Below are 27,973 nucleotides of genomic sequence, written 5' to 3' on the forward strand. Positions count from 1 at the left end.
GCCGGGCCCCTGACTTGTCTCGCGGTTACTGGGCCAGCGCGAGCGCGCGAGGCTCAGGGGCGGGGCCTCCTAGCCCGTGAAGTCGCGGCAGGTCTCTGCCGAGCGTCGCCGTGTTCGCTGGGCTGGGGTTGTCTCAGGTGAGGAGGTCGCGCCGGAAGTGGGTCTGGCCGTGGCGCCTTGGTGTTGTAAGGAGACTGCGCGGGGATTTGTTGTTAAGGGGGCGCGGCACCACCTTCTTCTCTACACTTCCATTGCAGCAGCCATGGCGAAAGGCAGAGTTGCCGAACGATCGCAGACTGGAGCGCTCCAGACAACCCCAATGGGGGACGGGAACGCGGGGACGCGGGGCCCTGCGGCACCGGGTGGCAGAGACCACGTGAAGGGTGAGTGGACCCAGCATCTGGAGCTGAGGAACTGGCCCAGAGGCCAGTTGGTAGGGAGGGGTTCCGGAGGGGAAAGGACACCAGCGGGTTTCGGGGGGTTTATGGGGTAAGAAGGAGCCTGCTGACGTTTGGGGGCGGGAACAAGAGAATGGGGTACTTGGGCTTAGGCCCCTGCGCAGCTCAAGGCCAGACGCCTAGTAGATGAATCTAGTAAATGCTCTTAATTGAGTTCAGGTAAAAGAAGGAATAACACCGGCTTATTGACGCTTAGAGCAATTGCAAGATTGATAACGAAGCTAGCCAGTTCTGGAAGGAACTTTAGCAATGGTTGCGTTGTTTTTACAGATGAAAATACTGAGGCCCGGGGTGGGTATTTGACTTTGTACGTACAGAGTCACAAAGCCAGAGTGGTAGAATAGTTACGAGCAAGGTCTTGATCTTCCAGGTGCCACTTCCTAGTGCAGGAACACCTGGATTTGAGTCCCTGCTCTGTTATTTACTTGGGACCTTGGACTCAATCTAAATTGTAAAATGGGAATAATCGTATCTGTTTCATTGGTTGACATATGAGTTGAACGAAATTCATATAATGCTTGGCTTATATAAAGTGGGGTCTAAGTAAATGTTAAGTTCAGTTATAGTTAAGGTCACTCATTCCAAAGCTTTTTTATTTTAACTTTTAAAAAAAATTATATGTGTAGTTGGACACAATACCTTTATTTGGTTTATTTATGTGGTGCTAAGGATTGAACCCTGTGCCCCACGCATGCGAGGCAAGCGCTCTACCACTGAGCCACAACCCAGCCTCCCAAAGTATTTTTTTTTTTTTTGTACCGGTTATTGAACTCAGTGTTACTCGACCACTGAGTCACATCCCTAGCCCTATTTTGTATTTTACTTAGAGACAGGGTCTCACTGAGTTGCTTAGAGCCTCGATGTTGCTGAGGCTGGCTTTGAACTCACCATCCTCCTGTTTCAGCCTCCTGAGCCTCTGGAATTACAGGCGAGTCTCTGGAATTACAGACGTGTGCCCCCGCGTCCGGCATTCCAAAGCTTTTTCCCCATTACACCATCCTATAATTTCTCAGGCTTTAAATATTATTGTAAGGAAAAAGTGTACTTTGAAACTAAGTTGATTCCATCTTGGTATGAAATTGTGCATTGCTTTTCAGCACTTGAAATGATTAAGCTCTTTTAAGGGATTTTAAAACTCATAAACTTGAAGTGATTCTAACATATGAACATTTAAATTGTCAGTAGCTCACTCACATTTTTATGTTCCACCACTAGAATGACTAAATTAAAAAACTTAGAAATGTTATTAAAGCATAATTTGCTCTAACGTTAAGGAACAGTGTTTTGAAGAGTACTGCTGAGAGTAACAGAAGTTTTCCAATTAGAGCAGTTCTGAGATTTTCATTTGACTTGAGATGGTGATCAGTTTTTTTTTTTAACCTAAATATATAAAGAAAATAAAACCTTGAAACCCCCGAAGTGCTTTTAAAATGATTTATCATTAGAACAACACATTTGGCACACTTTTTTTTTTTTAATCAAAGAAATTTTTTTTTATTTTTACAGACTGCATTTTGATTCATTGTACACAAATGGGATACAACTTTTCATTTCTATGATTGTACACAATGTAGATTCATACCATTCATGTAATCATACATATACATAGGGTAATACTGTCTGTCTCAGTCTACTACCCTTCCGGTGCCCCACCCCCCATTTTCCTCTACACCATCCAAAATCCCTCCGTTCTTCTCTTGCCCCTGCCTGCCACCCCCCTCCCTTGTTATGTATCATCATCCACTTATCCAGAGACAACATTCAGCCTTTGGTTTTTTGGGCTTGGCCTATTTCACTTAGCATATTTTCCAGCTTTATTCATTTACCAGCAAATGCCATAATTCTTTTTTATGGCTGAGTAATATTCCATTTTGTATATATACCACAGTTTCTTTATCCATTGGTCAGTTGAAGGGCATCTCGGTTGGTTTCACAATCTAGCTATTGTGAATTGCGCTGCTATGAACATTGATGTGACTGCATCACTGTAGTATGCTGATAATTCCTTTGGGTATAAACCAGGGAATGGGATAGCAGGGTCAAATGGTGGGTCCATTCCAAGTTTTCTGAGGAATCTCCATACTACTTTCCAGAGTGGCTACACCAATTTGCAACTCCACCAGCAAAGTATGAGTGTGGCACACTTACTCTTTATGATGATGGTGGAATGACTTTTGCAGAATGTAATCTCTAAGAAGACAAAGGGAAAAGATGTAAAGGACTGCCTCCATGGAGAAGTAGGGAGAAGGAAAGGGAATGTTGGGCTGGGAAACAGTAGACTTAAAGGTTTGTGTAAACTCTTTATATGTGTCAGTGAAGAGATAAAATTGTTACCAAGTAGTGGTTTCTGTTGGGTGGTAGTAGGAGATAAAGGTCCTATTCTGAATGGTGTGAGATTACACTAGGCAAGGGAGTTTTTTTATCTAACCTGTTTTATTAATGATTCCCAGTTTTTTATTTTCCTATTTTTCCTTTTCTTTCTCTAGTTACCATGAGGAGTTCTCTTACTAGGTAAAAGATTTTGGGGACATGATGTATGATAGGGTTTGGTTTACTTGGTAATCAGTTGTTGATGTGATGGTATTAGTAGTTACTTACCAACCTATTTTCCAGGCTTTAACAAATGGTTTTTATTAATTGCAGGTGCTAACGTGGCCTTCAAAAGAAGGAAAGATTTTGAAGAAGAGAGAAAAATTTTAGTAACTCTTGCTTAAGAAAGACATAGTAGGGCTGGGGCTGTAGCTTAGTGGCAGAGGACTTGCCTAACACTTGTGAGGCACTGAGTTTGATCCTTAGCACTGCATAAAAATAAACAAGTGAAATAAAGTCATGCTGTCTATCTACAACTACAAAAATAAATTTTTTTAAAGACAGTAATAAAAGGTTCCTATTAATTCCATGACACCTTAAATGAATTTTTATTTTACTAAGTGACAGAGCTACATAACTTTGACAGTTGTCATCATTAATTTTGAAATACCTTCTACCTGCAGCGTTGGGTGCATTTAGTGGATTCCTTGCTGTGACTCTGGTCTCTAAGGTCTGAACCTAAGAGACTGTGGACGACTTTGAAGACTTGAGCAAGGACATAACACAGAAAGTCTGATTCTACCTCTGTAGACAAGATGTAGAACCAGTTAGGCTCTTAATCTTTTTGAGGGTGCCTGGACTAGAGTGTTACTCTCTTTTGCATTGTTTGCCCTCACTAATTTGTTTAACCAGCAAATTCTCTAATTTAAGAGAACTCCTAGGATTTTTTTTTAGCAAATAGGTCATAACACTTATGAAGGGTATGTAATCAATTTTATAGATAATAATGAGCATTTAAAAAATGGAATAAAAGAGAAAATGTGAGTGCTCTCCATATAGTAGGGGGCAAGTTATTTCTTAAAATCTTTTTTTCCGTTACATAGATTTTGTGTGCATCAGATCTTGATATAAAAATAATTGCTTATTGTAGAATGCAGTCAGAAAAGTTTGAGCTGGGTGTGGTGGCACAGGCCATAATTCCAGTGACTCAGGAGACTGAGGCAGGAGGACTGTAAGTTCAAGCTAGGCCAGCAGCCTATCAAGGCCCTAAGCAATTTAGCAAGACCCTATGTCAGAATAGAAAGGGCTGCCCCAGCAACTTGAGACTGAGGCAGGAGGATCACAAGTTCAAAGCCAGCCTTAGCAACTTAGCAAGGCCCTAAGCAACTTAGTGAGACCCTATCTCAAAAAAGGTGGTGGGAGAGCTAGAAATGTGACTCAGTGGTTAAATGTCCCTGGGTTTGATTTCTGGTACCAAAAAAGAGTATAGTTTTAGAAACTGAATGTGGTTTCTTGGGAGCCTGAGGCAGGAGTCTTGCAAATTCCAGACCAGCCTTGGCAACATAGTGAGACCCTGTCTCAAAATAAAAAGGGCTGCCAATGTAGCTCAGCCTACAATGCATAAGACCCTGGGTTCAATCCCCAGTACTAACAAAAATAAATAAAATAAAAAGTTTGAGAAATACTATCTTTTTTTTTTTTTTTTTTTTTTTTGGGTACTAGGGATTTAACCAGTGAACTGCTACATCCCCAGTTCTTTTTAGTTTTTATTTTGAGGCAGAATCTTGCTAAGGTGCTGAAGGTCTTGCTGAATCACTAAAGCTGGCCTTGAGTTTGAGATCCTCATGTTTCAGCCTTGCTGGGATTACAGGCATGCACCACCTTGCCTGGATTGTTTTATTGCCTTTAGAAGACAATATTGTTCAAAGGTTTATTTAGCTCACAGTTTTGCAGGTTCAAACACATGGCAATTGTATCAACTCAATTTTGGTAAGGACCTCATGGAGGATGTCAGTGGTAAAACTTGCATGGAAATAAGCGATCACATCTTGAGACAGGAAGCACAGAGGACTGAGTGGGACCAAGATCACATTTTTATAACATCTCTGGCAAGGACTACCTTTGGAGGGGAATGCTCCCACCAATGACCTAAGGACCTCCCACTAGCTGCCACCTCCCAAAGGTTCCAGTGCTTCCCAATAGCACCACCCCGTGGACAAAGCCTTCAATCAGTGGACCCTTGGGAGACACATACTATACTATACCATATCAGAAAGATATTAAGGAAAGGATAAAGATTTCAGTCAAAGATGTTTAGGTGATACATGGTGTCCAGGTTGGGTGTGGAGGGAAGATAAATGAGGAGCCCAGCTGACAGGAGAAAACAAAGAGAGTAAGATAATGAAAAGAGAAAAGGTGATATAAGGCTGGGAATGCTTGCTTAGCCTGTGCAAGACCCTGGGTTTGATCCCCAGCCGTGAAAAGAAAAGTGATGAAAACAATGATGAAGGAATGGAATGTTGGAAATCATTCTTTCATTCATTTTATTTCTGTGGTACTAGGGATAAACCCACAGGTACTCCTCCATTGAGCTAGATCCCTAGACTTTTTTATTTTATTTTGAGATAGGGTCTTGCTAAGTTGCCCAAGCCAGCCTAGAACTTGCAATCCTCCTGTCTCAGCCTCCCAAGTTGCTGGGTAGAGGCATGGGCCACCAAGCCTGGATGGAATGTTAAAATGTCCCAAGGTAGAGCAGTACCTGGTGATGTGAGAACATCATGTGTAGCCCTGTAAGTGGGTGGCTAAATTTTCATAGAAATGAAAACCTACGGGGCAGAGTAGATCATTTAAATGAATAGTGAAATCTTTTGGGGTTATGGAGAAGTTTATTATAAGCCAGTCTTCGTTTTTAGTAAACGAGAGGATATACCCAAAAGTGGGTAGATGATTCTGAGTGAGGGTATGTAGGTTGGATGGTAGCACAGTTGCAGGGAATTAAGACTATAAAGAATGAGCTTTTATGTAAGATTGGGAGTGCTGCTGCTTCTACTGCCTATAAAAATGCTTTGTGTGTTATTTAAAAATTGATGGTTTGTATTTTGTAGTTATTTTAGTTATTTAAATTTATATTTTATAATAATACAATTTTTAAATCTTAATTTTTTAAAAATTTAAAGCCCTTGAAATGGTTTACTTCAAACAATGTTAGTGTATTCTGTGACCTTCAAAGACTTCTTAGTCTGTGAACTTATGTCCTGAAGAAAAAATGGATCTTTTCTGTCCTTCATGGTAGAGTCAAGTAGGTATAGAAAACACTGAATGTTGAGAACAGGGGCTAGATGACCAATCAGAGTCATTCCTAAGATCTTGTAGATGTTGGAAGATTTTGCTTTCTAAAATGTTTTAATACGAAAGGAGAGAATTACAAACTACTAGAGGGTAATGGTTAATATATGATTTTTCAGGATGGATTTACATATATTAGAAGTTAAGAGAAATAGTGCATGTAAGAGGGAATGTTGAAGATGTTGGATAAATGGAAGGAGTTGAAGAACAAAATCTTTGGGAAAGAGTGTTGACAGTTAATAAAAAAGATAAGGAGGACAGATAAGGGAAGATAATTTCATGAACAGATAGACATGTGGAGCTTACGAAAGTAGAAGGCAGTGTCATTGGTTGCAGGCAGAGGAAGTTAATAGTTTGAAGGGATTTGGAATTATCTTTTATAGGAGAGTGCTGTAAAAGGATTACTATTTGTCATTGATAACACTGATTGAAGCAAGGAAAGCGTATGAACTTTTTCTAATAGTACCTTTGACCAAGGAGATTGAAAAAGCAGAGAGTGGGATAATTCAGATTAGGAATTAGTGTGATAGAAGATTTGGAAGTTTATAAAGTAACAGTAAGAGTAGCTAAATGCTAATGGGACATGTTATACAGTCATAAGAAGACACATTATAAATATGCATGCTGCAAATTTATATGTAAATTATAAAAAACAAAATTTATAACTTATGTATAAACTATAATTGGATTAAATTCTAGTCCCTGAGTTTATTAGAATTATATGGAAGAAGAATTATTGAGTCATAAATACTAACAACTCCCTATTTACTAGTTTGTGTGAAAGAAAGAAGAGCCTCAATTGAATGTCACTCATTCTTTTTGCATTCTTTCAGTTGTTTTATTGTGTTACTGTTGAACACAATGCTTGAAAAAGTTCGCCTAATTTTAGAGTGAGGAAAATAGATATGTTAAACCTGGAGGTTTGTTTTGTTCAAATGTCTATATATTTCATCATCCAGCTCTAAAACAAGTAACAATTAGAAAGATGTATGCTCAAAGAAAACTGAGAGTAGTTAATGTTCTGTAGTCCAGTGAAACATTGTCTGAACCTTCTTTCCATCTGACTCCTAATGTAGGACTGGTGAGTTTATATGAAGAAAAACATTAGAGTAATTCAGAGCTAACATTCTAAGTCCTTATTTAATTTAAGAGAACTGCATTACCTGTTTAAATCCTTAAAAACGTTTAGCTACATACATATGGGTTAGAATGTTGTTTTCCCATCTTTTATTTTATTTATTTATTTATTATTTTGACCTGTGATTGGCAGAATATATACATATGGAACCTGTGGATACAGATGATTTACTGTATATTCAAACACCATTGGTTGCCGCTCCCCATGCTGATAATTGAATCCAGGCCTTCCTTGTTCAAGGCAAGAACTCATCCACTGAGCTATATCCCCAGCCCCCATCTTTTAATTTTCAGTTAAATTCCTGCTTACTCCATGAACCTTGCCTTCATCACTCAAATTCAGTTACCTTGCTTTCCTATAAACTCAGCCCCTTTTAATTCTGCTATTCCTTGCTCACAGGGTTTGGGGTATACTAAAGTTGGCATCAGCTTCTGAGGAACAGAGGTTGAACATCTTAGATGCTCAGCAGACAAAAGATACACTACATTTGAGTGCATTACTTAAATAGAAGTTCTAAGAAAGGGGGAAGATAACCATTAGTTTTTAGAAGTCATTCTGAGACCACAAATATCATCATAATAAAAAAAAAAAACACTGAAATTACTATTTTTGAAGAGTTTAAGAGATGTCCATAATATTAAATTTTTTGTTAGTCCTTTTTGTGTTCTGGACCTGATTCTAGTGAGTTAAAGCAACAAATTGGGACAAATTAATTCCAGATAGACTTAAAACTTTAAGAAGCAATAGGTACTGGGTGCAGTGGTGGACAGCTGTAATCCCCATGGCTCAGGAGGCTGAGGCAGGCGGATTGCGAATTCAAAGCCAGCCTCAGCAATTTAGCAGGGCCCTAAGCAACTTAGTGAAACCCTATCTCAAAATAATAATAATAATAATGGTAATAATAATAATAATAATGGGGGACAGTTGGGGATATGTCTCAGTGGTTAAGCACCCTGGGTTCAATCCCTGATACTGGGGTGGTGGGGAGGGAGGAGGAACAGGCATCCTGAAAAAATACACATACAATTTATGTGCATCATAATGTGTTTTGTTTTGATGGCAGCCCATAGAAAACTGCCCTAAAATATTTATGAATTACCCTTGCTCCTTTTCCAGTAGAGAGCCTTTTAAGTACATTTAATAATGTATAAAGGACTGGGGATGTAACTCTATGGTAAAGTACTTCTGAGTTCAATCCCCAGTGCCAGAAAGGAAAAAAAGAAAAGAAAGTTTTTAATAGCTAGTACAACTTCCTTCTGTGGGCCTCTCTTTAACCTGTAAAAATAGGGTGGGCCTGGGGGCTGGGGTTGTGGCTCAGTGGTAGAGTACTTGCCTAGCATGTGTGAGGCGCTGGGTTCGATCCTCAGTACTACATAAAAAAATAAATAAAAAATAAAGGTCCATCAAAATAGGATGGGCCAGATTCTTGTTTCTCAAGCTTTAATGTTCATGCAGATAACTGGATATTTTATTAAAATGTAGATTTTGATTCTTAGGTCAGGTGTAGGTGCCTATGAATCTGTATTTGTAACAAGACCAATGTGGTGCAGATTCATATAGTCCACAGAGCACACTTTGAGTGGCAAAGGGCCAAATGATTTCTGTTGCTCTATGTTCAGGATAGAATTTAGCAACATCTTACTAATTCAGTTATGACATATATAAAACTGCCATAATGATCAAGGAATAAAATGTACTCTTTTAGTCAAGACTTTGTGGTTAAAGGGAACAGAAACACTTTAAACCAACACAAATAAAAAGGAAAATTGTCATAAGAATAAAAGAGACCATTTCAGTGGCATCCATGAGTAAGAAATGAAATATAGCCAGGCTTCAAGGGAAGTTCAAAGTGAGAAATCAACAAGTTAGGTATCTCTCTCATTTCTTCTCTGGGTTTCTATAACAGCCTCTCTTACATTTTGTGGTACTTGTCTTCCTTACCATGTTATTGACTATGCCCTCCACTTTTTGACCTTTCAGCCCTAACACTCACTTGCCTTTTATAAACAATAACTCTTTTTCTTAGTTCAAAAATCTCAAGGGGAGGCACTGGGATTTGGTTCAGTGGGTAGAACATTCACCTAGCACTGGATTTACCAGTACCACCCAGTACCACACAATTCTCAGCACTGCATATAAGTAAATAAAAATAAAGGTCCATCAACAACTAAAAAAAAAAATAAAAAATAAAAAAATTTTTTTTTTAAAAACAACAACAAGGGCTGGAGATATAGCTCAGTTGGTAGAGTGCCTGCCTCGCAAGCACAAGGCCCTGGGTTCAATCCCCAGCACCGCAAAAAAAAAAAAAAAAAAAAAAAAAAAGCAACAACAAAATCTCAAGGAGAAAATATAGTCAACCAATAATCATTTGGTAAGATTAAGGCTACTGAGATTGGCCCCTTTGGAGGACCAGGGAAAGTTGTTCTAGGGAAAAAGAATGTGGGTAGAGCAGATAATGATAATATCTGTCTAATATACTTTAATAAACTTTTATAAAGAAGATTTGCTAAATTAGAGGAGTTCAGGCAGTTCAGTACTTTGGTTTAAGATACTTTATAAAAGCATGTATAAAAGCTACATGGCCAGTAGTTGGTGTGTGTGTATGTGGTAGATTCCTTCTCAAGGAACTAAAAATCACAAATCCTAATTAGAGCCCACATATTTTTAAATACCATGTTATCAGTATTATACTGGGATAATGGGAAGAAGGCAATAAAAATTGAGTCACCCACATCTTTACCTCTTACCCAGTGAGCCTAAGTGTGTTAAGCTGTTCTGGTCTCACCACTATTGATTACATCCTGGCACAACAGTTCTGCTCATTTTTCACTTGTTCTTTACTGGATCTCATTGTATATTTTTATCCTGTATATAATTTTTAATATATCAAAGGTTACCTTTTGAGGGGGTGTAAACATTTTCCAATTCTTGGAGTCATAGAGTCACTCAAAACATTACATTCTAAAGTTACATTAGTGGGCTGGGGATATAGCTCAGTTGGTAGAGTGCTTGCCTTGTAAGCACAAGACCCTGGGTTCAATCCTCAGCACTGCAAAAAAATAAAAAATAAAAAAATAAAGTTACATTAGTGAATATGCCCTTAAATCAGATTTAATGTCTTAGTGTTTGGGGGCAAAAATGTGAATCTTAATCTTATCTTTTTTTTTTTTTTTGCTTTGCTTTCTTTCAGAAAAGGCCTGGGCAGAAGCTGGGTCAGCACGAATGTCACTTCTTATATTGGTGTCTATTTTCTTGTCTGCAGCATTTGTTATGTTTTTGGTGTATAAAAATTTTCCTCAGCTTAGTGAGTAAGTATACTCAGAGAGAACTGAAAATGTCTAGATAATATGTGAGATGAAAGTGAATTAAAAGCTGAACTTACTTTAAGCAACAGAACTATCATGATGATTGTGTCTCAGTTCTCATGGCTTATAGCAAGCTCATGTCAGCACTGTTATATAAATACTTGTTTCCAAGACTAGGATTGTGGCTCAGTAGGAGCACTTGCCTAGCGTGTTTGAGATACTGGGTTCAGTCCTCAGCACCACATAAAAATAAATAAAATAAAAGGTGTTATATCCATCTACAATTAAAAAAAAAAAAACTTGTTTCCAAATTTACCTCTTGATTGGCTATGTAAGGTTTTCCTAGCTTTGCTTCTCTAATAAGGCCTCATCTTTCCAGTGGCTTCCAAAATTTTTTTAAAATATAATCACAAAAGAAAAGACATTTTAATATTATGAACCATTTCTCTCTCCCTCACAATTGTGTGTGTGCACTCACGTATTTATTTTGGGGGTGGAGGTTACCAAGGATTAAAACCCTGGGGTATTTAATCACTGAGCCGCATCCCCATCCCTTTTAATTAATTAATTAATTAGTTTATTGATTTTAAATTTTGAGACAGGGTCTCTCTAAGTTGCTTAAGACCTTAAGTTGCTGAGGCTGGCCTTAAACTGGCAGTTTTCTTCTGCCTCCTGAGATTCTGGGATTATAGGCATGTGCCACTGCGTCTGGCTACAATTATAAATAATTAAAATTAAGTAGGACTGAGGATATAGCTCAGTGACACAGTGCATGTTTAGCATGAGCAAGGCCCTGGGTTCAATCCCTAGAAAGGAAAAAACAGCAAATAACAACAATGAAGTTTCATGAAATTGATGGTGTTTCTAGTATTTTCTATTTGTTTCATTTGTTTAGTGTTACTGACCAAGTAAATTTATTTTTATAGTCCAGCCTAGATATTGACTTGTGGTTTGAATAAAATGGTATTCTTTTATTTTTTCCTATCCCTGTTTTCTCCCTTTGTACTCTTCCTTGCTTTAAATTTTTGTCTGCTTTTATTCATCCATTTCCTTTTTACCATAACTCTTGTCTTCTAACTTTTTCCCTCTGTTTTATGGAAATCATCTAGTCTGGATAGATAACTTTTCACTGTAAAAGACTATATCTAGTATACATCCATAATTCCATAACAAAAATCTTGGTAAAATGTGTTTCAGAATTTAGAAATTTTTCACTTTGGAAGGATAACATAATATGTGATACCTCCAGCAGAATCTAGAGTAACATCTCATAATCTAGTACATTAATATCTATGCAAAAAAGCCTGCATAGTAACACTAAACATTATAAAAGACTATGACTAACTTTACTAACAAATTTTTGCTGACAAATTATAAAGAAATTTTAGTTTTCAGAATTTTTTTTTTATCTTAGGAAAGAGATTATGGACCTAAAACCTATTTTAGGAGGTCAAAGTATCCCAGAGCTATTTTACCACCCTAAGACCACCCTGGCATAATCATAGATTATATAAAGAATTATAAAAATATGTTTAGACTTTCAACCAAGGCCAGCCTAATATGGTAGTACATATCTGTGAAATGGGGTTTCAAAGCATTAGAAAGTTTATGTGGCCTCTAAGTTCCTTTTATTCACAATCTGTCCCCATCCCATCCCCGACTGGGGATGAACCCAGGGCCTTGTGCTTGCCAGACAGATGTTATACCACCTAGCTACATTCCCAGTTCCTTATTCACAGTTATTTATGCTTGAAATTTTTATTTAAAAATTTTATAGACTGCATTTTGATTCATTGTATCCAAATGGGGTACATCATTTTGTTTCTATGGTTGTGCACTATGTAGATTCCTACCATTTGTGTAATCATATGAGTACATAGTGTAATGATGTCTGTCTCATTCTATCATTTTTCGTACCCCTCCCTCATTTCCCTTTACGTAGTCTAAAGTTCCTCCATTCTTCTCTCAGTCCTACCCCTGTTATATCATCATCCACTTGAAATTTTAGAGTTAAACTTAATTATTTTTATTTTTATTATTCTTATATATTCATTTATTTTGTGTGGTAATGGGAATCAAACTAAGGAACTGCACATGCTTGGCAAGGACTCTACCACTGAGCTACATTCCTAGCTCTAGTATTTTATTTTCCTACTTCAGTGTAAATGCTTTTAGGATGATGGCATGTTATGTTGCTAAGTTAATATTACTATGATTTAATTTTATATCCTTTCTACTTTTTTATCAAGGAGTAGGAAATAGAATTGATTGAAAGAGGGAAAGAACAGACTCCAAATTAAGGTTGTCTTTGCTCCCAGTCTTCTCTAAGAATGATAACATATTACTTGTATAAAGTAATGTACTATTACAAGCCTTTTACGTATGTGCATATGTGCATGCCCATGCATGCATACTCAGATAGAATCTTTTTATTTATTTATTTTGGTATTGGGGATTGAACCCAGAGATACTTGACCATTGAGCCACATCCCCAGCACCCAACCCTTGGCCCTTTTTTATATTTTATTTAGAGACAGGGTGTGGCTGAGTTACTTGGGGCCTTGCTGAGTTGCTAAGGCTGACTTTGAACTTTGATCCTCCTGCCTCAGCCTCCTGATCTGCTGGAATTACAGGTGGGTGCTACCATGTTGGGAACCAGGTATTTTTATAGGATTTAATAAAGCAGCATTCATTCAGCTGGGCATGGTGGCGTATTCCTGTAGTTCTTGCTACTCAGGATGCCGAGAGGGGGAAGATCACTTGACTCCACATTTTGGGACCAACTGGCAACAAAAGTGAGAACCTGGCTCAGCGGTTAGTAAATAAAATAAAAAAGCAGCACTCTATCATTGTTCTACAGAGTGCACAAATAAGCACAAATACATATTGAACATAAGAATGACCCTGGGTTTGTAGCTTGTACCACAACTTGAGAAGCTGAGGCAAGAAGATTGTGAGTTTGAGGGCAGCCTCACAACTTAGCAAGACCCTATCTCAAAAGAAAAGGGCTGAGAATGTAGAGTGTCCCGGAGTTCAATCTCCAGTACCATTAAAACAACAACAACAACAACAATAACAACAACAACAAAAAACAACCAAGTCACAAAGATGATTATTTGAGGCTTTTACAAGTAAGAAATCCAAACAAGGCACCAAATTTAAAGTAAAATTAACAGAAAAGGAAAAGTGTTTAACTTTTTTCCTGAACTCTGAACTGAAATGTTTCAGAAAAGTTGTGAATGGTAAATTTGTTGAAAGCTTTACTAATTTCCATTTTGAATGATTACTGATTTCAGATTATCAAGAGGATTAACCAAAATGATGTCAAATATGTTTTTAATATGCTAACATCAGTGGTTCATTTTTTAATGGTAAACTTAAATTTTAAGCTAATTATTGGAGGAAATGTTTTTAACCTTAAGTTTGGGTCATCCTAGACTTTCATATGTAGATTATATCTTGAGAGAAATTTAAAAACAATTAATTTACAGACTTCTGAACATGAAAAAATTGTTAATTTGACTTTAACAGAGATTAGGACATCAGATCATTTTGGCTAAAACTCTGTTTTGATCTTAACTTCGATTTTATGATGGCAAAATTCTATTTAAAAATTTTCACTTTAATTTTATTTCTTTAGAGAAGAAAGAGTGAATATGAAGGTTCCCAGAGATATGGATGATGCCAAGGCGCTAGGAAAAGTTTTATCCAAATATAAGGACACCTTTTATGTACAAGTTCTTGTAGCTTATTTTGCTACATATATTTTGTATCCTTTAAACTGAAAAATGCTTTTTAGTTTTGTTCAAGAAAAGGTTTAAAAGATCTGCCATTTACTTATATGTAATCATAAATTATTTTTCCTCTTAAAAATTGTTAATGCAGTGTTACAATACTAAAAAAAATGAAAATGGAAAAATATACTTTAATCTTAACTCATTTTTATTAGTTACCAATTTTTTGGTTTTCTGCTTGTTACTTATTAAATATTTTCCCTTATTATGAATATTTATTTTATCTATTTTTATTTATAATTATTTTAATTTTAAAAATCAAATTATTTGAGTTGTTACATATCATTTTTAAATGTATTCTGTTAGTTTTGGAGGTACTATTGACTTTCATTTATTTGCTTTTATAGATATTGTCTTATAAATCTCCTTTGTTCTTTCCCTTTAGAAATTTCTTTTGCAAAAGTTCTGAAGAAAATAAATATTCAAAGGAATTTCTTTGTTTTATAGAAATGAATGTTGTATTTTTTTTTTCATTTATTATTTTGTTTTTTTGGGGGTGCTAAGAATTAAACCCAGTGCCTCAAACGTGCAAGGCAAGTGCTCTACCACTGAACTACAACCCCAGCCCTATCTTTCATTCTTAAATAGTTTGTTTTCCAAATCTTCTTGGTTAACAGAAGATATTACTTCCTGATTTTGTAAATGTTACTTCACAACACGAACAGTCTGTTTTGGGAAACTATTTATAAAGTTATTTAATTGTACACACCCTGTCAATAAATCCACAACTGCCACGCATAGTGGCAAATGTTTGTGAAAATTTTAAGCTAGGTTTTGTTTTTTTTGTTTGTTTGTTTGTTTGTTTGTTTTTTTAAGACAAATTAACTATGTTGTTAATTCTGTTTAAGTATTTATATTTTTTCTTCCATTTTTATTTCCTGAATTAATTTTGGTTTGTTGGATTTTTCAACCTTTTCTCCTGTGAAATTTAATATCATTTTCTTTTTTTTTTAATCTGTTCTTAGTTGTACATGATAGGAGAATGAATTTTGACATATGTAAGTGGAGTATAACTTCCCATTTTGTGGTTGTACATGTTGTGGAGTTATAGCATTTTCTTTTCTTGGACTTATAATGTGTCAGATGTTACATGTTTCTACAGCTGATTAACTTATGCATTTTTTGAGTATATATGTAAATATATTGGAGAAGTTACTCCTAGCATAAGCAATTTAACACATAGGTTTACAAAATGTTTCGCTGCTGTTATGAACATTGTTTACCCACCTGGTGAAGATGGATTTGTATTTAGGTAGTGTGCTGTAGATGGGTACTTTTTTTTTTTTTTTTTTTTTTGCTATCCTCCCTATTTGTTATTAGAAAAATTAAAATCTGGAGCAAATTTGAGGAATAAATTCTGTGCACCTTTCTTCTTGGCAGGCTGTTTTGGGAAGCTATTCATGAAGTTATTTAATTGTGTATAAACTGTCTTAAGAAATCTATTACCTGCTGGGCATGGTGGCATATGCATGTAATCCCAGCAACCCAGGAGGCTGAGGCAGGAGGATTGCAAGTTCAAGGCCAGCCTCATCAATTTGGTGAGGCCCTAAGCAACTTGGTTAACCCCTGTCTCAAAATAAATAAAAAGGACTGGAGATGTAGTAAAATGCAGTGGTAAAATGCCAATACATTTGATATAAAATTTTAAGTAAGATACTGGTTAATAATATTATCAATTCAGTAGGTTTTGATTTCTTATAAAATAGTTAAATCTTTATTTTCTTATTATTTATACTTTTGAATGTTATAAAGATACTTTCAACTCAGTGAACGAACGGGAAATACTTTATCTTTGGGCATGTAAGTTGTAGTTTACTAGTGCAGGACTGATTAATAGAAATAGTTGGGAAGCCACATTTAATTTTTAAATGTTCTGGTAGGCACATTAGAGAAAGTAAAGAGGAACACCTGAAATTAATTTTACAAATGGTTTTACTTGAATCAGTGTAGTAATATTTTATCATTTCAACGTTGATCAGTATAAATTTTCATGTGAATGTGCTGGAGAACCCCAGGCCTCTCCTATGCTAAGCATGTACTGTACCACTGAGCTACACACCAGCCTTTAAAAAATTTATTGCTGAGATATTTCAGCATCCTTTTTTTCATACCATTTCTTTGAATTGTGGTATGTATTTTACATTCATAGCACATCTCAATTCAGACTTGCCGTGTTTCAGTGTTTAATAGCAGTATATGGCCACTGTATTCAGCAGTGCAGTGCTAATACCTTCTTGAATAAAAACTAATTTAAAACTTTTGGGTATAAATTATATTTTTATGTTGTATTCCTTATTTTAACCCTAGCTTTTATTCATTCAATTAGTTTTTTTAAAGCGCTGATTATATGCTAAGTACAATTCTAGTGTTTTGAGTTTTCAAAATCAGAGCAACTATTTTCAACTGGAATAATAAGGAATGGTGGGTAAAGAAATAGCACAGTTCTGGGCTGGGAATATAGCTCAGTCGGTAGAGTGCCTGCCTTGCAAGCACAAGGCCCTGGGTTCAATCCTTAGCACCGCAAAAAAAAAAAAAAAAAAAAAAAAAAAAAAAAGAAGAAGAAGAAATAGCACAGTTCTTCTATATAGAGCCAGTCTAGAGTAGAGCTTCTCAGCACAGGGTACTACTAGGGAGTGGTCAATAGTCCAATTTAGCTGGAGTGCAGAGCATAAGAAGGGGAGGACTGAAAAATTAGTATAGGAATCTGGGCAGTTGTGCTCAATTACAGGGGACTTTGAATACCAGGCTAAATAATTTAGAATATTCACTTGGAGTCCAGGACCTTGGTGCATACCTGTAATCCCAGCCACTTTCACAGGAGGATCTCGAGTTCAAGGCCAGCCTTAGCAACTTAGTGAGACACTGCCTCAAAATGTAAAAAGATAGCCAGCATGGTGGCACACACCTGTAATCCCAGTGACATGGAGGCTAAACCAGGAGGATCGTGAGTTCAAAACCAGCCTCACCAAAAAAGCAAGATGCTAAGCAACTCAGTGAAACCCTGTCTCTAAGTAAAATACAAAATGAGACTAGGGATGTGGCTCAGTGGTTGAGTGCTCCTGAGTTCAATCTCCAGCCCTGCCCCCGCCCCCAAAATGTAAAAAGATATGGGCATTTAGCTCAGTGCTGGAGTGCCCCTTAGATCAACCCCAGTACTGCAAAAGGACAAATATATGATTCCACGTATATGAAATACCTAGAATGGAAAAATTCATAGAGATAGAAAGACTTCAAAGAAATCTTAGATTTTTTTTAGTATTAATATTGTTAATAATAATATTGTTACTCATGTATTTTACAATGTGGAAAAGTTTCAGTATGATATTACTAACATTATGTAATTTTTAAATTTTTTTGTTTTTGTCAATGGACCTTTTTTAAAATTTATTTATATGTGGTGCTGAGAATCGAACCCAGTGCTTCATATATTCCAGGCAAGCGCCCTGCAACTGAACCACAACCCCAACCCGTATTATATATTTTTAGTAATATGTGAAGCAAACAGGTAATTATGTTGAGGTCATTAAGAACCAAGAGTTTAAGCTGAGTGTGGTGGCACATGCCTGTGATCTTAGGAGCTCAGAGGAGGATCACAGGTCCAAAACCAGCCTCAGCAATTTAGGGAGACAGTAAGCAACCTAGCGAGATCCTGTCTCAAAATAAAAAAATTTTCAAAAGGACTAGGAATGTGTCTAGGGGTTAAGCATCCCTAGGTTTAATACCTGGTAACAAAACAAAGCAAAACAAACCCCCCAAAATTGGAAATTAAAAATAGACTAGATATTTATGACAGTAAAAAGTTATAGTTAATTTCTTCAAGTGTGGCAATGAGATGTTAAAATGAAATGGACCCCTTTAATGATGTTGATATAGAACATTTATACTAGTTTCTGTACTTTCATATATTTGAAAATTTCCATAATAATGTCTTAACCACTGAGCCACATCCCCTGTCCTTTTTAATATTTTATTAGAGACAGGGTCTCTTAAGTTGCTGAGGCTGGCTTCAAACTTATAATCCTCCTGCCTCAGCCTCCCAAGCTGCTGGAGTGTATTATTATTTTTTTTAATGGAATTATCTATTAGACTATGGAAAATTTGAGACTGACATTTGATTAGAAAGGTTGAATCAGTGAAAATTCAGAATTATTAGGATATAACTGATATTTGGCTGATATTTGAAGCCATGGAAATGACTGCATTTTTTCCAAGGAAAAGGAAAGTTCTGCTAACAGAATGTTAGAGAATTCCCAGATTTGGGGACAAGGAGAAAAAACCTAAAGAACAAGTGATCTGTAAAGTAGAAGAAAGTACAGTTCACTGACCTTGAATTTCATGTGAGAGGAAGTTTCTCTGCTAGGGTCTCTAAAAGATGATTGCTTTTTGGTATTTATAGTTTAACAAATGGTCAATTGGTCAATGTAAGAGTTAGAGGCCTTATGGCTGAGGAGGAGTTTTTTTTTTTTTTTTTTTTAAACACTTTTGAATATCATTTTACTTTACCTTTTAATAAATCATCTTAGGAGTGGAAAAGGGGTCCAGACCAAAACTGGGAATCAGAAGACAGTAGAAAAAGTGTATCTGTTTTTAAAATAAGATGTGATTTTTGCTATATATGATCATCCTTTTTTTTTTTTTTTTTTTTTTTTTCCTTCTTGGTATTGGGGATTGAACCCAAGGGTGCTTAACCACTGAGCCACATCCCCTATCCTTTCCTATATTTTATAGACAGGTTTTATGTTTAGAGACAGGGTCTTGCTGAGTTGCTTAAGGCCTCACTAAGTTGCTAAGGCTGACTTTGAACTTGTGATCCTCCTGCCTCAGCCTTCCCAGCTGCTGGGATTTAGGCGAGTGCCACCACACCCAGCCCTGTCCTTTTTTTAATGAGTAGTTAATTGAAGTAACTTTCATAAATTCTTATAAATAAATCCTTGTTAATCTTATGTATACCTAGATTTCCAGAAATCTTGTTTCCTGAAACAAATGCATTAGAGAAGCATGTTATTTAAGATTACTGAAGACTTTGTTTTTTTTTTTCTTTTTTTGCCATATGTGTTCAGTGCCTCATCTGGTACATGTTGGATATTTATCTTGTTTTTTTTTTTTTTTTTTTTTTTTTTTTTCTTAAATAGCATAATTTTATTAGCACTGTGTTTATTAATTGTATTTTGGTGTTTATTGTTTAGTAAATTATCAACTTAGAAGCAATTATAGCTGAGGAGTCATATTTTATCTTTTAATACAGGTTGAACATCCCTAATCCAAAATATCCAGAATCCAAAATGTTCCAGAATCTGAAACTTTTTGAGTGCTGACATGACACCAAAAGTGGAAAATTTCCCTTCTGATCTCAGGTGATAGGGTTCAGTCAGAACATAGGCACACTAAAATTACTGTGTAAAATTACCTCCAGGTTATGTGTATAACATAGATGTGAAACAAATGAACTTTGTCTTTAGCCTTAGTTCCTATCCCTGAGATAGTGTGTGTATGGTACAAAATTTTAAAATTCTGGAAAAATCCTGAAGACTTCTGGTCCCAAGCACTTTGGGTAAGGGATTCTCAACTTTTACTGAAATATGGATATAATCGCATTAACATTATCATTTCTATATTTATACTTTTTTCCTGAAATGCTAGATTTGTCTTTTTAAAATTTCACTTAATTATGTTTTAATCCTTAACTTAAAAGTTAACAGCTTGCAAACATTTGCTATTCCAGGCTCTATATTTCTCAGTATACTCTCAGGGTTTCTTTATCCCTTTCCGCTAGCCTTATTTCTTGTTTGTTTGGTAAGTATCCCACTGGACTATTTAAGCATAAATTCATTTATTTAAGAGTCGTAAGTGGTATGTGTGAAGTCCCTCAGTAAGGTGGTGTTATGGATTGTTTTCTAAAGCAAGGTTATTGTAGACTTATTATCTTATAAGCTGTTTTAGGCTTTTTTTCCCTCCCTATTGTTTTATAAGTCAGGTAGTTTAAGAATATTGGTGAGCACAGTGAGTTAAGTCTCAGGGATGCAGGAAGCGTTTTTAAGCACAGCAGTTGACAAAAAATGGTGCCTGAAATTGTATTCTTAGGCTGAAAGTTTAACCACAACTGGTAATTTGTTTTGGGTGGTCTCATTTGAATTACAGTACTTGCAGAGTATCCTCTTCATCCCCAAAAGAAGTCAATGAGTTGAGCTTTTCTTCAGGTGAATGTATCCATGTGAATAAGATGGAAAAATAGAAAATGCTTGTGGCTTATTATTATTTTCCAGTGTTCCGGACTTGGTGCCTCATTCTGCTATATGCTCTCCTATTTAGTTGGAAGACCAGTTGTATATAAATATCTAACAGAGAAAGCAGTAAAATGGTCACAGCAGGTAAACATTTTTTGTTTTGTTTTTAAATATTTTTAGTTGTAGATGGCCACAATATGTTTATTTTGTTTATTTACGTGGTGCTGGGGCTCGAACCCAGTGCCTCGCACGTACTAGGCAAGTGCTCTATCTACCACTGAGCCATAACCCCAGGCCTTGTTTTGTTTTTGAGACAAAATCATGCTATGTTACCTACACTGGGCTCCTGCCTTGGCCTTAGCCTGCCAAGTGGCTGGGATTTCATGTGTGTGTCATTGTGTCCAGGTTACTTTAAAATTATGTAATACAATTTTGGTTAATTGGGAGTTCAATGTGTAGTTTCTACATAAGTTTAACATTAATTTAATTTATATAGAAAGTACATACATTTATTTATGTATTAAATCAGATAGTGAAACTTTATGCTTAAAAGTAATTTAGATAATAAGTATTATCTTTTGACCAAAACATCAAGTGCTATGCTAATATGAATTTTTATTTATTTTTCAGTACTGGAAATTGAAGCTTTGAGATAGGGTTTTAACTGGGCATGGTGGCACATAATTGTAATCTAAGTGACTTAGGAGGCTAAGGCAAGAGGATTCCAAGTTCAAGGCCAGCCTCAGCAACTTAGCAAGCCCTTAAGTAACTTAGTGAGACCCTATCTCAAAATAAGTAAAATGGGCTGAAGCTGTAGCTCACTGGTGAAGTTCCCCTGGGTTTAATCCCCAGTACCAAAAAGAGAGAGAGAGAGATAGGGTCTTGCTAAGTTGCCAGGCCTAGCCTTGAACTTGAGATGTTTCTGCCTCCTGAATCACTGCAGGTGCAGGCATGTACCTCTGCTCCTGACCATAATTTTATAAGCAAGTTTTTGTACTTGCAGTGATTATTTTATTTATTGATTTATTTTTTGTGGTGTTCAGGATCAAACCCAGGACCTCCTCATGAAAAGCATAAATTCTGCCTCTGAGCTATATACCATTAGACCCTCTGAAATGATCCTAATTCTTTGTCTTCATAAATTCAATCAACAGAGAAGTTCAGGTGTCAGTATGAAGGTATCCACATAATTAGACACTTCATCTGTTTTGTGTTGATGCAACATGCAGTTGCTGAAAAACTTGTATCAGCCACCTCTCCTAATGCATGTTATCAGTAGAAAGAATTATTATCTTCAGTCAGGATCTCTGCAAAGACTAGCAATGGTATGTACAAACCTTGCTACACAGAGAAGGCTAACAGTATTGTAAGCAAATCCTATTTTTTAAAAAAATCACAAGGAACAGACTATTATATCTCACAGGAATTTGTCAGCTCATTGTCCCCCTTTAAAGATTAGGAACTTAAGAGCAATAGTCTAGAATCTTATATCTAGACTTCTACTCTAGTGCTCTTTACATTATATCAGTAATGAAAATTAAAGTAGTTTTACCATTTAAGTTTTTCTTTGGAATAGCTCTTTTGTGTAAGATTAAAAGTTAGTCACTTGAGCTGGGTATGATGACGCACACCTATAATCCCAGCAGCTTGGGAAACTGAAGCAAGAAGATTACAAGTTCAAAGTCAGCCTCAGCAACTCAGTGAGACTCAGCAACTCAGTGAGACCCTGGTTATTTAGATCAGTAGTTAAACACCCCTACCCCTTCGTTCAATCCCTGGTACCAAAAATAGCTGGTCACTCCATATCATGTACCTCCACAAGATGGGATCCTAATTAGAATTAGATATACTGCATGTATATAAGATATATCAAAATATACTCTACTGTCATGTGTCATGTATATCTAAAAAGAAGAAATATGGGAAAAATAGTTATAGAAATAAAAATAGTTATAGAAATAAATTCACGAGAAAAACAAAATGAAACAAAGTTGGTCAAAGGTAATATAGACTAATCAGTGTGTATTTAATCAGCTAAATGTTTCCACATACTTATTTAAACTCATTTATCAGCAATGAATGAATTCACTCATGATTATCTGGAATTTTTAGACATTGGGAGCTGGGGTCTGAAAATTTAGCTCCTTGGTAGAGTGCTTTCTTAGCTAGTGTGAGGCCCTGGGTTCATTCAACACCTCCCCACATACACATACACATACACGTACACACACAACTAAATTTGTTGTGATATAGTAGTTCATTACATTGTAGAAAGGTAAAGGCATTAAAAATTGACCACTTGATAGGTATGCTTTATCTAGTTTTCATATGTTTAATTTTGGCATTTTGGGTGTCAAATATCTTTGAGCCATCATAAAGCTAATGTAGAACTTTAGAGGCATAACATTGATCAGAAAGCCTAATTTAAAAACAAAAGTCATGTTATTTAGCTATGGTAATGAGCATTTGGTATATAGTTTTGTCATTTTCAAATTCTATTTTAATCACTTCTATTGGATAAATTCTGAAATATCAGGGACAAGAATTTGAAATAAGGTGTTCCATAAAGCATCTTATTTTCAAAAGTGTCATTATCTGATGCTAATTATCTTCTTTCTTATGACAGGTTGAACGTCATAGAGAACATCTCATTAACTATATTATATTTTTGAGAATAACACCATTTCTGCCTAATTGGTTTATTAATATTACATCTCCTGTGATAAATGTGCCATTGAAAGTTTTTTTTATTGGCACTTTTCTAGGTAAGGCCTCTAGTGCATGCTATGTTAGAGCTCATTGTGTATGTATATCCACAATGTCTAGCTGGCCTAGATTATATGCTGTGTGCATACTTGCCAATGTCATATAAACTCTTGGGCACAAAGCCTGGCCTGTATAAATTGATACTCAGAAATGTTTGTGTTGATTTTAAGTGTTTTGGGTCACCTCTTTGTTTTATTTTATGTTTTTATTAAATTTTAAATAAATTAAATTTTATTAAATTATTTTATTAATTTTTGGTATGGGGGATTGAACCCAGGAGCACTTTACCACTGAGCTACATTCCCAGTGTTTTTATTTCTTTTCTTTTTTTTTTAAATTTTTTTATTTTGAGACAGGGTCTCACCAAGTTGCTGAGACTGGCTTTGAACTTGTGATCCTCCTGCCTCAGGTGCCAGATTGTTACCTCTTCAAAGACCACTTTCTATTGTTTATTGCTTTGATGATACAGGATTAAGCAGAACTTTTTTTTTTTTTTTTTTTTTTTTTAAACCACCAGTGCTGGGGATTGACCCCAGGGCCTTGCTCATGCTGAACTATCACTGAACCATACCCCTAATCTAAGTAAAACTTGGGAGTTTTTATTCTCTTTTTCTTCTAATCAAGTATTAAAATGTTGAACTTTTAATTTCAGTAGCGGATTGATCCTGTTTTTCATTGTATTGAAGTATTACCAAAGTGATTTCTGGAGGCAAGATCAGCAAACCTTTTTGCTTTCAAGGACCTGACACTTGACTTTGAAATTAATCAGTAGACATGAAGATTCATTTATATTTTGTGAATTTTTGTGGTTCGTTAATAAGAGTGCTCTGCTTTTCTTTCCAATTTAAATTGTTTAGCTATAATAAGCAGATGTTTCATATTAAATAGCTCTTAAAGCTTAATACTATTGAAATTAGACCTTTTTGAAGAAATAATAAAAATCTTTTTAGTGTGTTGCTGGGGATTTTCAAAATCAATTTTTTATTGCTACTATTTATTTATTTATTTATTTATTTATTTATTTAGTGATCCTGAGGATTGAATCCAGGTCCTTGCTCATACTAGGCACTACTGCCCCTGAGCTGCAACCTTTTGCTACTTTTGCTACTTTTATAAAAAATTCATTGGGGATATAGCTCAGTTGGTTGAGTGCTTGCCTCTCAAGCACAAGGCCCTGGGTTCAAATCCCCAGTACCGCCAAAAAAAAAAAAAAAAAAAAAAAAAATTTATGAGCAATTTTATTAATATGGATATCTTATCTCCTTGTTTTACAGGTGAAATAGATAGAAATTTAGTTTTTTTTTTCCAGCTTGTTTTGATTTTTAATATGTTCATTCCTTGTGTACTCTTGTATAACATGGTCTTTCTACCGTGTTTTGAATATGTTTGCATGTCAGTGTGTTTCCTGCCATTTCATTTTTATTTGAGGTATATTTAATTTATTCAGTTTTTGTTTCCTTTTCTTCTAGTACTGGGGATGAAACCCAGGGCCTTGCATATGCTAGGCAAGTGCTCTACCCATGAACTACATCCTCAACCTTATCGTTGAAGGTTTAGATTATTTGTAGATGTTTATTAAAAGGTATTGATAAACTCTTTAAAACTTGATTTTTACTCATGTACCTTATTATTTCCTACATTTGAAATTGCTAGATCAGAGCACTTTTTTTTTTTTTTTTTTTTTTTTTTTTTTTTTTACATATGTGGTACTGGGACTTGAACCCAGGGCTTCATGCATGCTATGCAAGTGGTCTACCCCTGAACTACTTCCCTAACCCTTTTTATTTTATTTTGAGACAGTCTTACTAAGTGGCCCAGTTGGCCATGAATTTGTGATGTCTCTATCTCAGCCTTCCAAGCCGCTGGATTATAAGCATGTACCACCGGGCCTGATTACATTTTTCCCCCACTTAAACTACTGATAATTGCTGTGAAACTGTTCTTGATTTTGTTGTTCATTATCCTTAAGAGGTTATTTTGAAAGATTAATTCTTTATGTAGGCATAAACTTGAGGAACTCTGGATTCTTAATGATTGTCTTTCCAAAATGGAAATAGCTGTATTCTTATAAGAAATTTTGTGCACAGAAATTTTTAACTTAAAAAAATTCATGGTTTTTGCTATAAACTTTTTTTTTTTAGGTGTTGCACCTCCCTCTTTTGTAGCAATTAAAGCAGGAACAACACTGTACCAGCTTACAACAGCAGGGGAAGCTGTTTCCTGGAACTCAGTATTTATTTTGATGATTTTGGCTGTTCTTTCTATTCTGCCAGCCATCTTCCAAAAAAAACTAAAGCAAAAATTTGAGTGAAAAATCATCTGGGTTTGGTTTTGCTATCATCATCATCGTCGTCATCATCATCTTCTCAGGATTAGCAGGTGCACCTATTTGTTTTTAAATCACCTCTTCAGTAATTGAAACAAATTTCTAAAATAATATTTCCCATCAGACAGAATAATGCATTTAAGTATCAAGGTGGAAGAGGAAAGTAAAAATAGAAATTGATATACTATGAAAATATTGTCATCAATAGTTGTTATAGACATAAATTATTGTACCAAGAGTAGCTATAGATAAATACTGTAATAAGAGCATGGTAGGAATTCTTGGTACAACTGATTCATTCAAGTTAATATTTTCTCTCTTGTCTAATTACTAAAATAGTGGTGCAATTCTTGGTAATATTTGCCTTCTTTCAGAGCTTAAACTGGATAGCTAAAATTTCAAAGATATTTGCTTTTTCTCTTTTTGCTTTTGATGTAATGAATTTGTTTAGAGGTTACATCCTCATAGACCACTGAGCATGGAATGGATATCAAGTTATCTATTTTGTTAATTTTATTTTTATTTCTCTTATAGACTTTTATCATGGATTAGTCTGGCAATTTAAATTCTGGCCAGTCTATTTTCATCCTTTTTTCTACCTTTTACAATATTTGCACCCTTATATAAAAAAATGAGAATTTCATGAGAACTATCATATTGGTGTTGATAATTTATATTCAGATAATATTTTGTTACAGTGTCTCTTTAATATCTCAAAAGGGGCTCTAAAAAGCAAACACTCGAAGCTCATAGTTTTTAGACATTAGAATAATTATTTTATATTTTGAAACAATGGCAGCACGGCACTAGTGGTTAAATGTAGTTTATTTGTTCCAATGACTGTAAAATTTACCTCATTTATTTATTAGTCTGGTCATTAAGGAATGTATTATGTAATTATCCTTTTTATGCATGATATACCTAGAAGAATGCCTTGTTTTCTTATGGATGGCTTTTTTGTTTGGGACTGCTTTTGATTAGTACAGTTTCCCAATTTAGAGCTTTTACTTTTCTAACTCACAAAAGTAACTTCTCATGTGGTAACTATTATATTTAAATAGTTCTGGAAAAACTAAACCACTCTCTACTGCTTGATTAATGGTAATGCCCTTGGTTCCTTGTATCCAGGACACAGCCATTCTAAAGTACTCTCTCTGTCAATTTTAGCTTCATCCCAAGCCTGTCGTTATGTTTAAAAGTGCTTTAGCTGTGTGAAAAATCCTTATATGTTTTCATTGTGAGAAGATCATCCTTAAAACCTGTTTCTACTACATGACGTGGACTGATTCATTTTTTATATCACAGTATTAACAAATGAATTTATTGTAAATACAAAGAAAATATATTAATATAGTAGTCTTATGTCATTTGACCTATTGTGCAGAATTATTTATTGTTACTTTTAGCAATGTTTTTTTTCTTATTGACCAGAATCTGAACAATAAAGCTTTTGTTATTTTTACAAATGAATTTAAAACAAAGCCTTTTGGGACAAAGTTCACTAAATATTACCATATAAACTGTAATTGAGCAAAATTTTATCAGACTTTTAAAATAAAAGAGCTTGGACTCAGGAGAAGCCTATTTACTCTGGTGTGTGCACATTGTACTTACTCTATTATCAGAGTATTTTCTTCATCTTTATTATAGACCCTTTACTAGTTATTTTTCCTGTTAGAAAACTATAGTTGTTACTTTAAATAATGGTATATTTTCTTCTCATAAGAAAATAGCCAGTGTTTCCAGATTCCTCATCAGAGACTTCATTGGGCTATACCCCAAATGTACTTGGTGGCCTGTATACACAGTCACAGAATTGGCCTAGGCCAAATGTAAAGTCAAGCTTCAGCCATCTACCTGCAACATTTTTTTTTTTTTTTTTTTTTTTCTTTTGGTGCTGGGGCTTGAACTCAGGACCTTGAGCATGCCAAGCATGCATTCTACCTTTGAGCTATACCCCCAGCCCCTTTGGCCACATCTGAAAGACAGTTACGTAGTAATAGCCACAAAAGAGCAAGCATCTGCAGTGGGTAGGCAAGCAAGGATAAATAAATAGAAAGTTGACACACTAAGAAAGTGAGGCCCTTCCCTTTTTACTTAATTCTCTCTCTCTAGAGCTGTTACTTTGAGTGTAAAATATCTAAGATACTTAATAAATGCAAACTAAAATGTAATAATAATAATAAAATATACTGGACAAACTTAAATGTCATCCTTGGGATTTATTTTATGGAAATACTTATATTTAAAACAACTTTGTTGAATAAAGGTATATTCTCTTGATGTCGTTGTTACTGTTATTTTTTA

General features: G+C 35.4%; 1 protein-coding gene and 1 non-coding gene across 5 annotated transcripts; both read left to right on the plus strand.

Moving 5' to 3' along the window:
• Nucleotides 1–27,949, plus strand: Tmem41b (transmembrane protein 41B). 4 transcript variants are annotated; one of them, XR_007110694.1, is made up of 9 exons: nt 2–137; nt 258–383; nt 10,442–10,559; nt 14,197–14,325; nt 20,050–20,143; nt 20,614–20,718; nt 23,201–23,339; nt 25,482–25,719; nt 26,834–27,949. XR_007110694.1 is itself a non-coding variant. In XM_047567659.1 (8 exons), exons 2-8 carry the CDS (start codon nt 263–265, stop codon nt 25,649–25,651), a joined length of 876 nt encoding a protein of 291 aa, XP_047423615.1. In that variant the 5' UTR covers nt 1–137; nt 261–262; the 3' UTR covers nt 25,652–27,949. The 4 variants fall into 4 exon arrangements, 3 of the variants coding, with proteins under 3 accessions (XP_047423615.1, XP_047423613.1, XP_047423614.1); XM_047567659.1 differs by having other exon boundaries at nt 1–137; nt 261–383; nt 25,482–27,949; XM_047567657.1 differs by having other exon boundaries at nt 3–137; nt 25,482–27,949.
• Nucleotides 24,467–24,540, plus strand: Trnae-cuc (transfer RNA glutamic acid (anticodon CUC)). Its single transcript has one exon. It is a non-coding gene; the product is annotated as a tRNA-Glu (tRNA).
• Nucleotides 27,950–27,973: the final 24 nt, after the last annotated feature.

This window comes from Sciurus carolinensis, chromosome 11 (genome assembly GCF_902686445.1).
Source record: "Sciurus carolinensis chromosome 11, mSciCar1.2, whole genome shotgun sequence".
Classification (NCBI taxonomy): domain Eukaryota; kingdom Metazoa; phylum Chordata; class Mammalia; order Rodentia; family Sciuridae; genus Sciurus; species Sciurus carolinensis.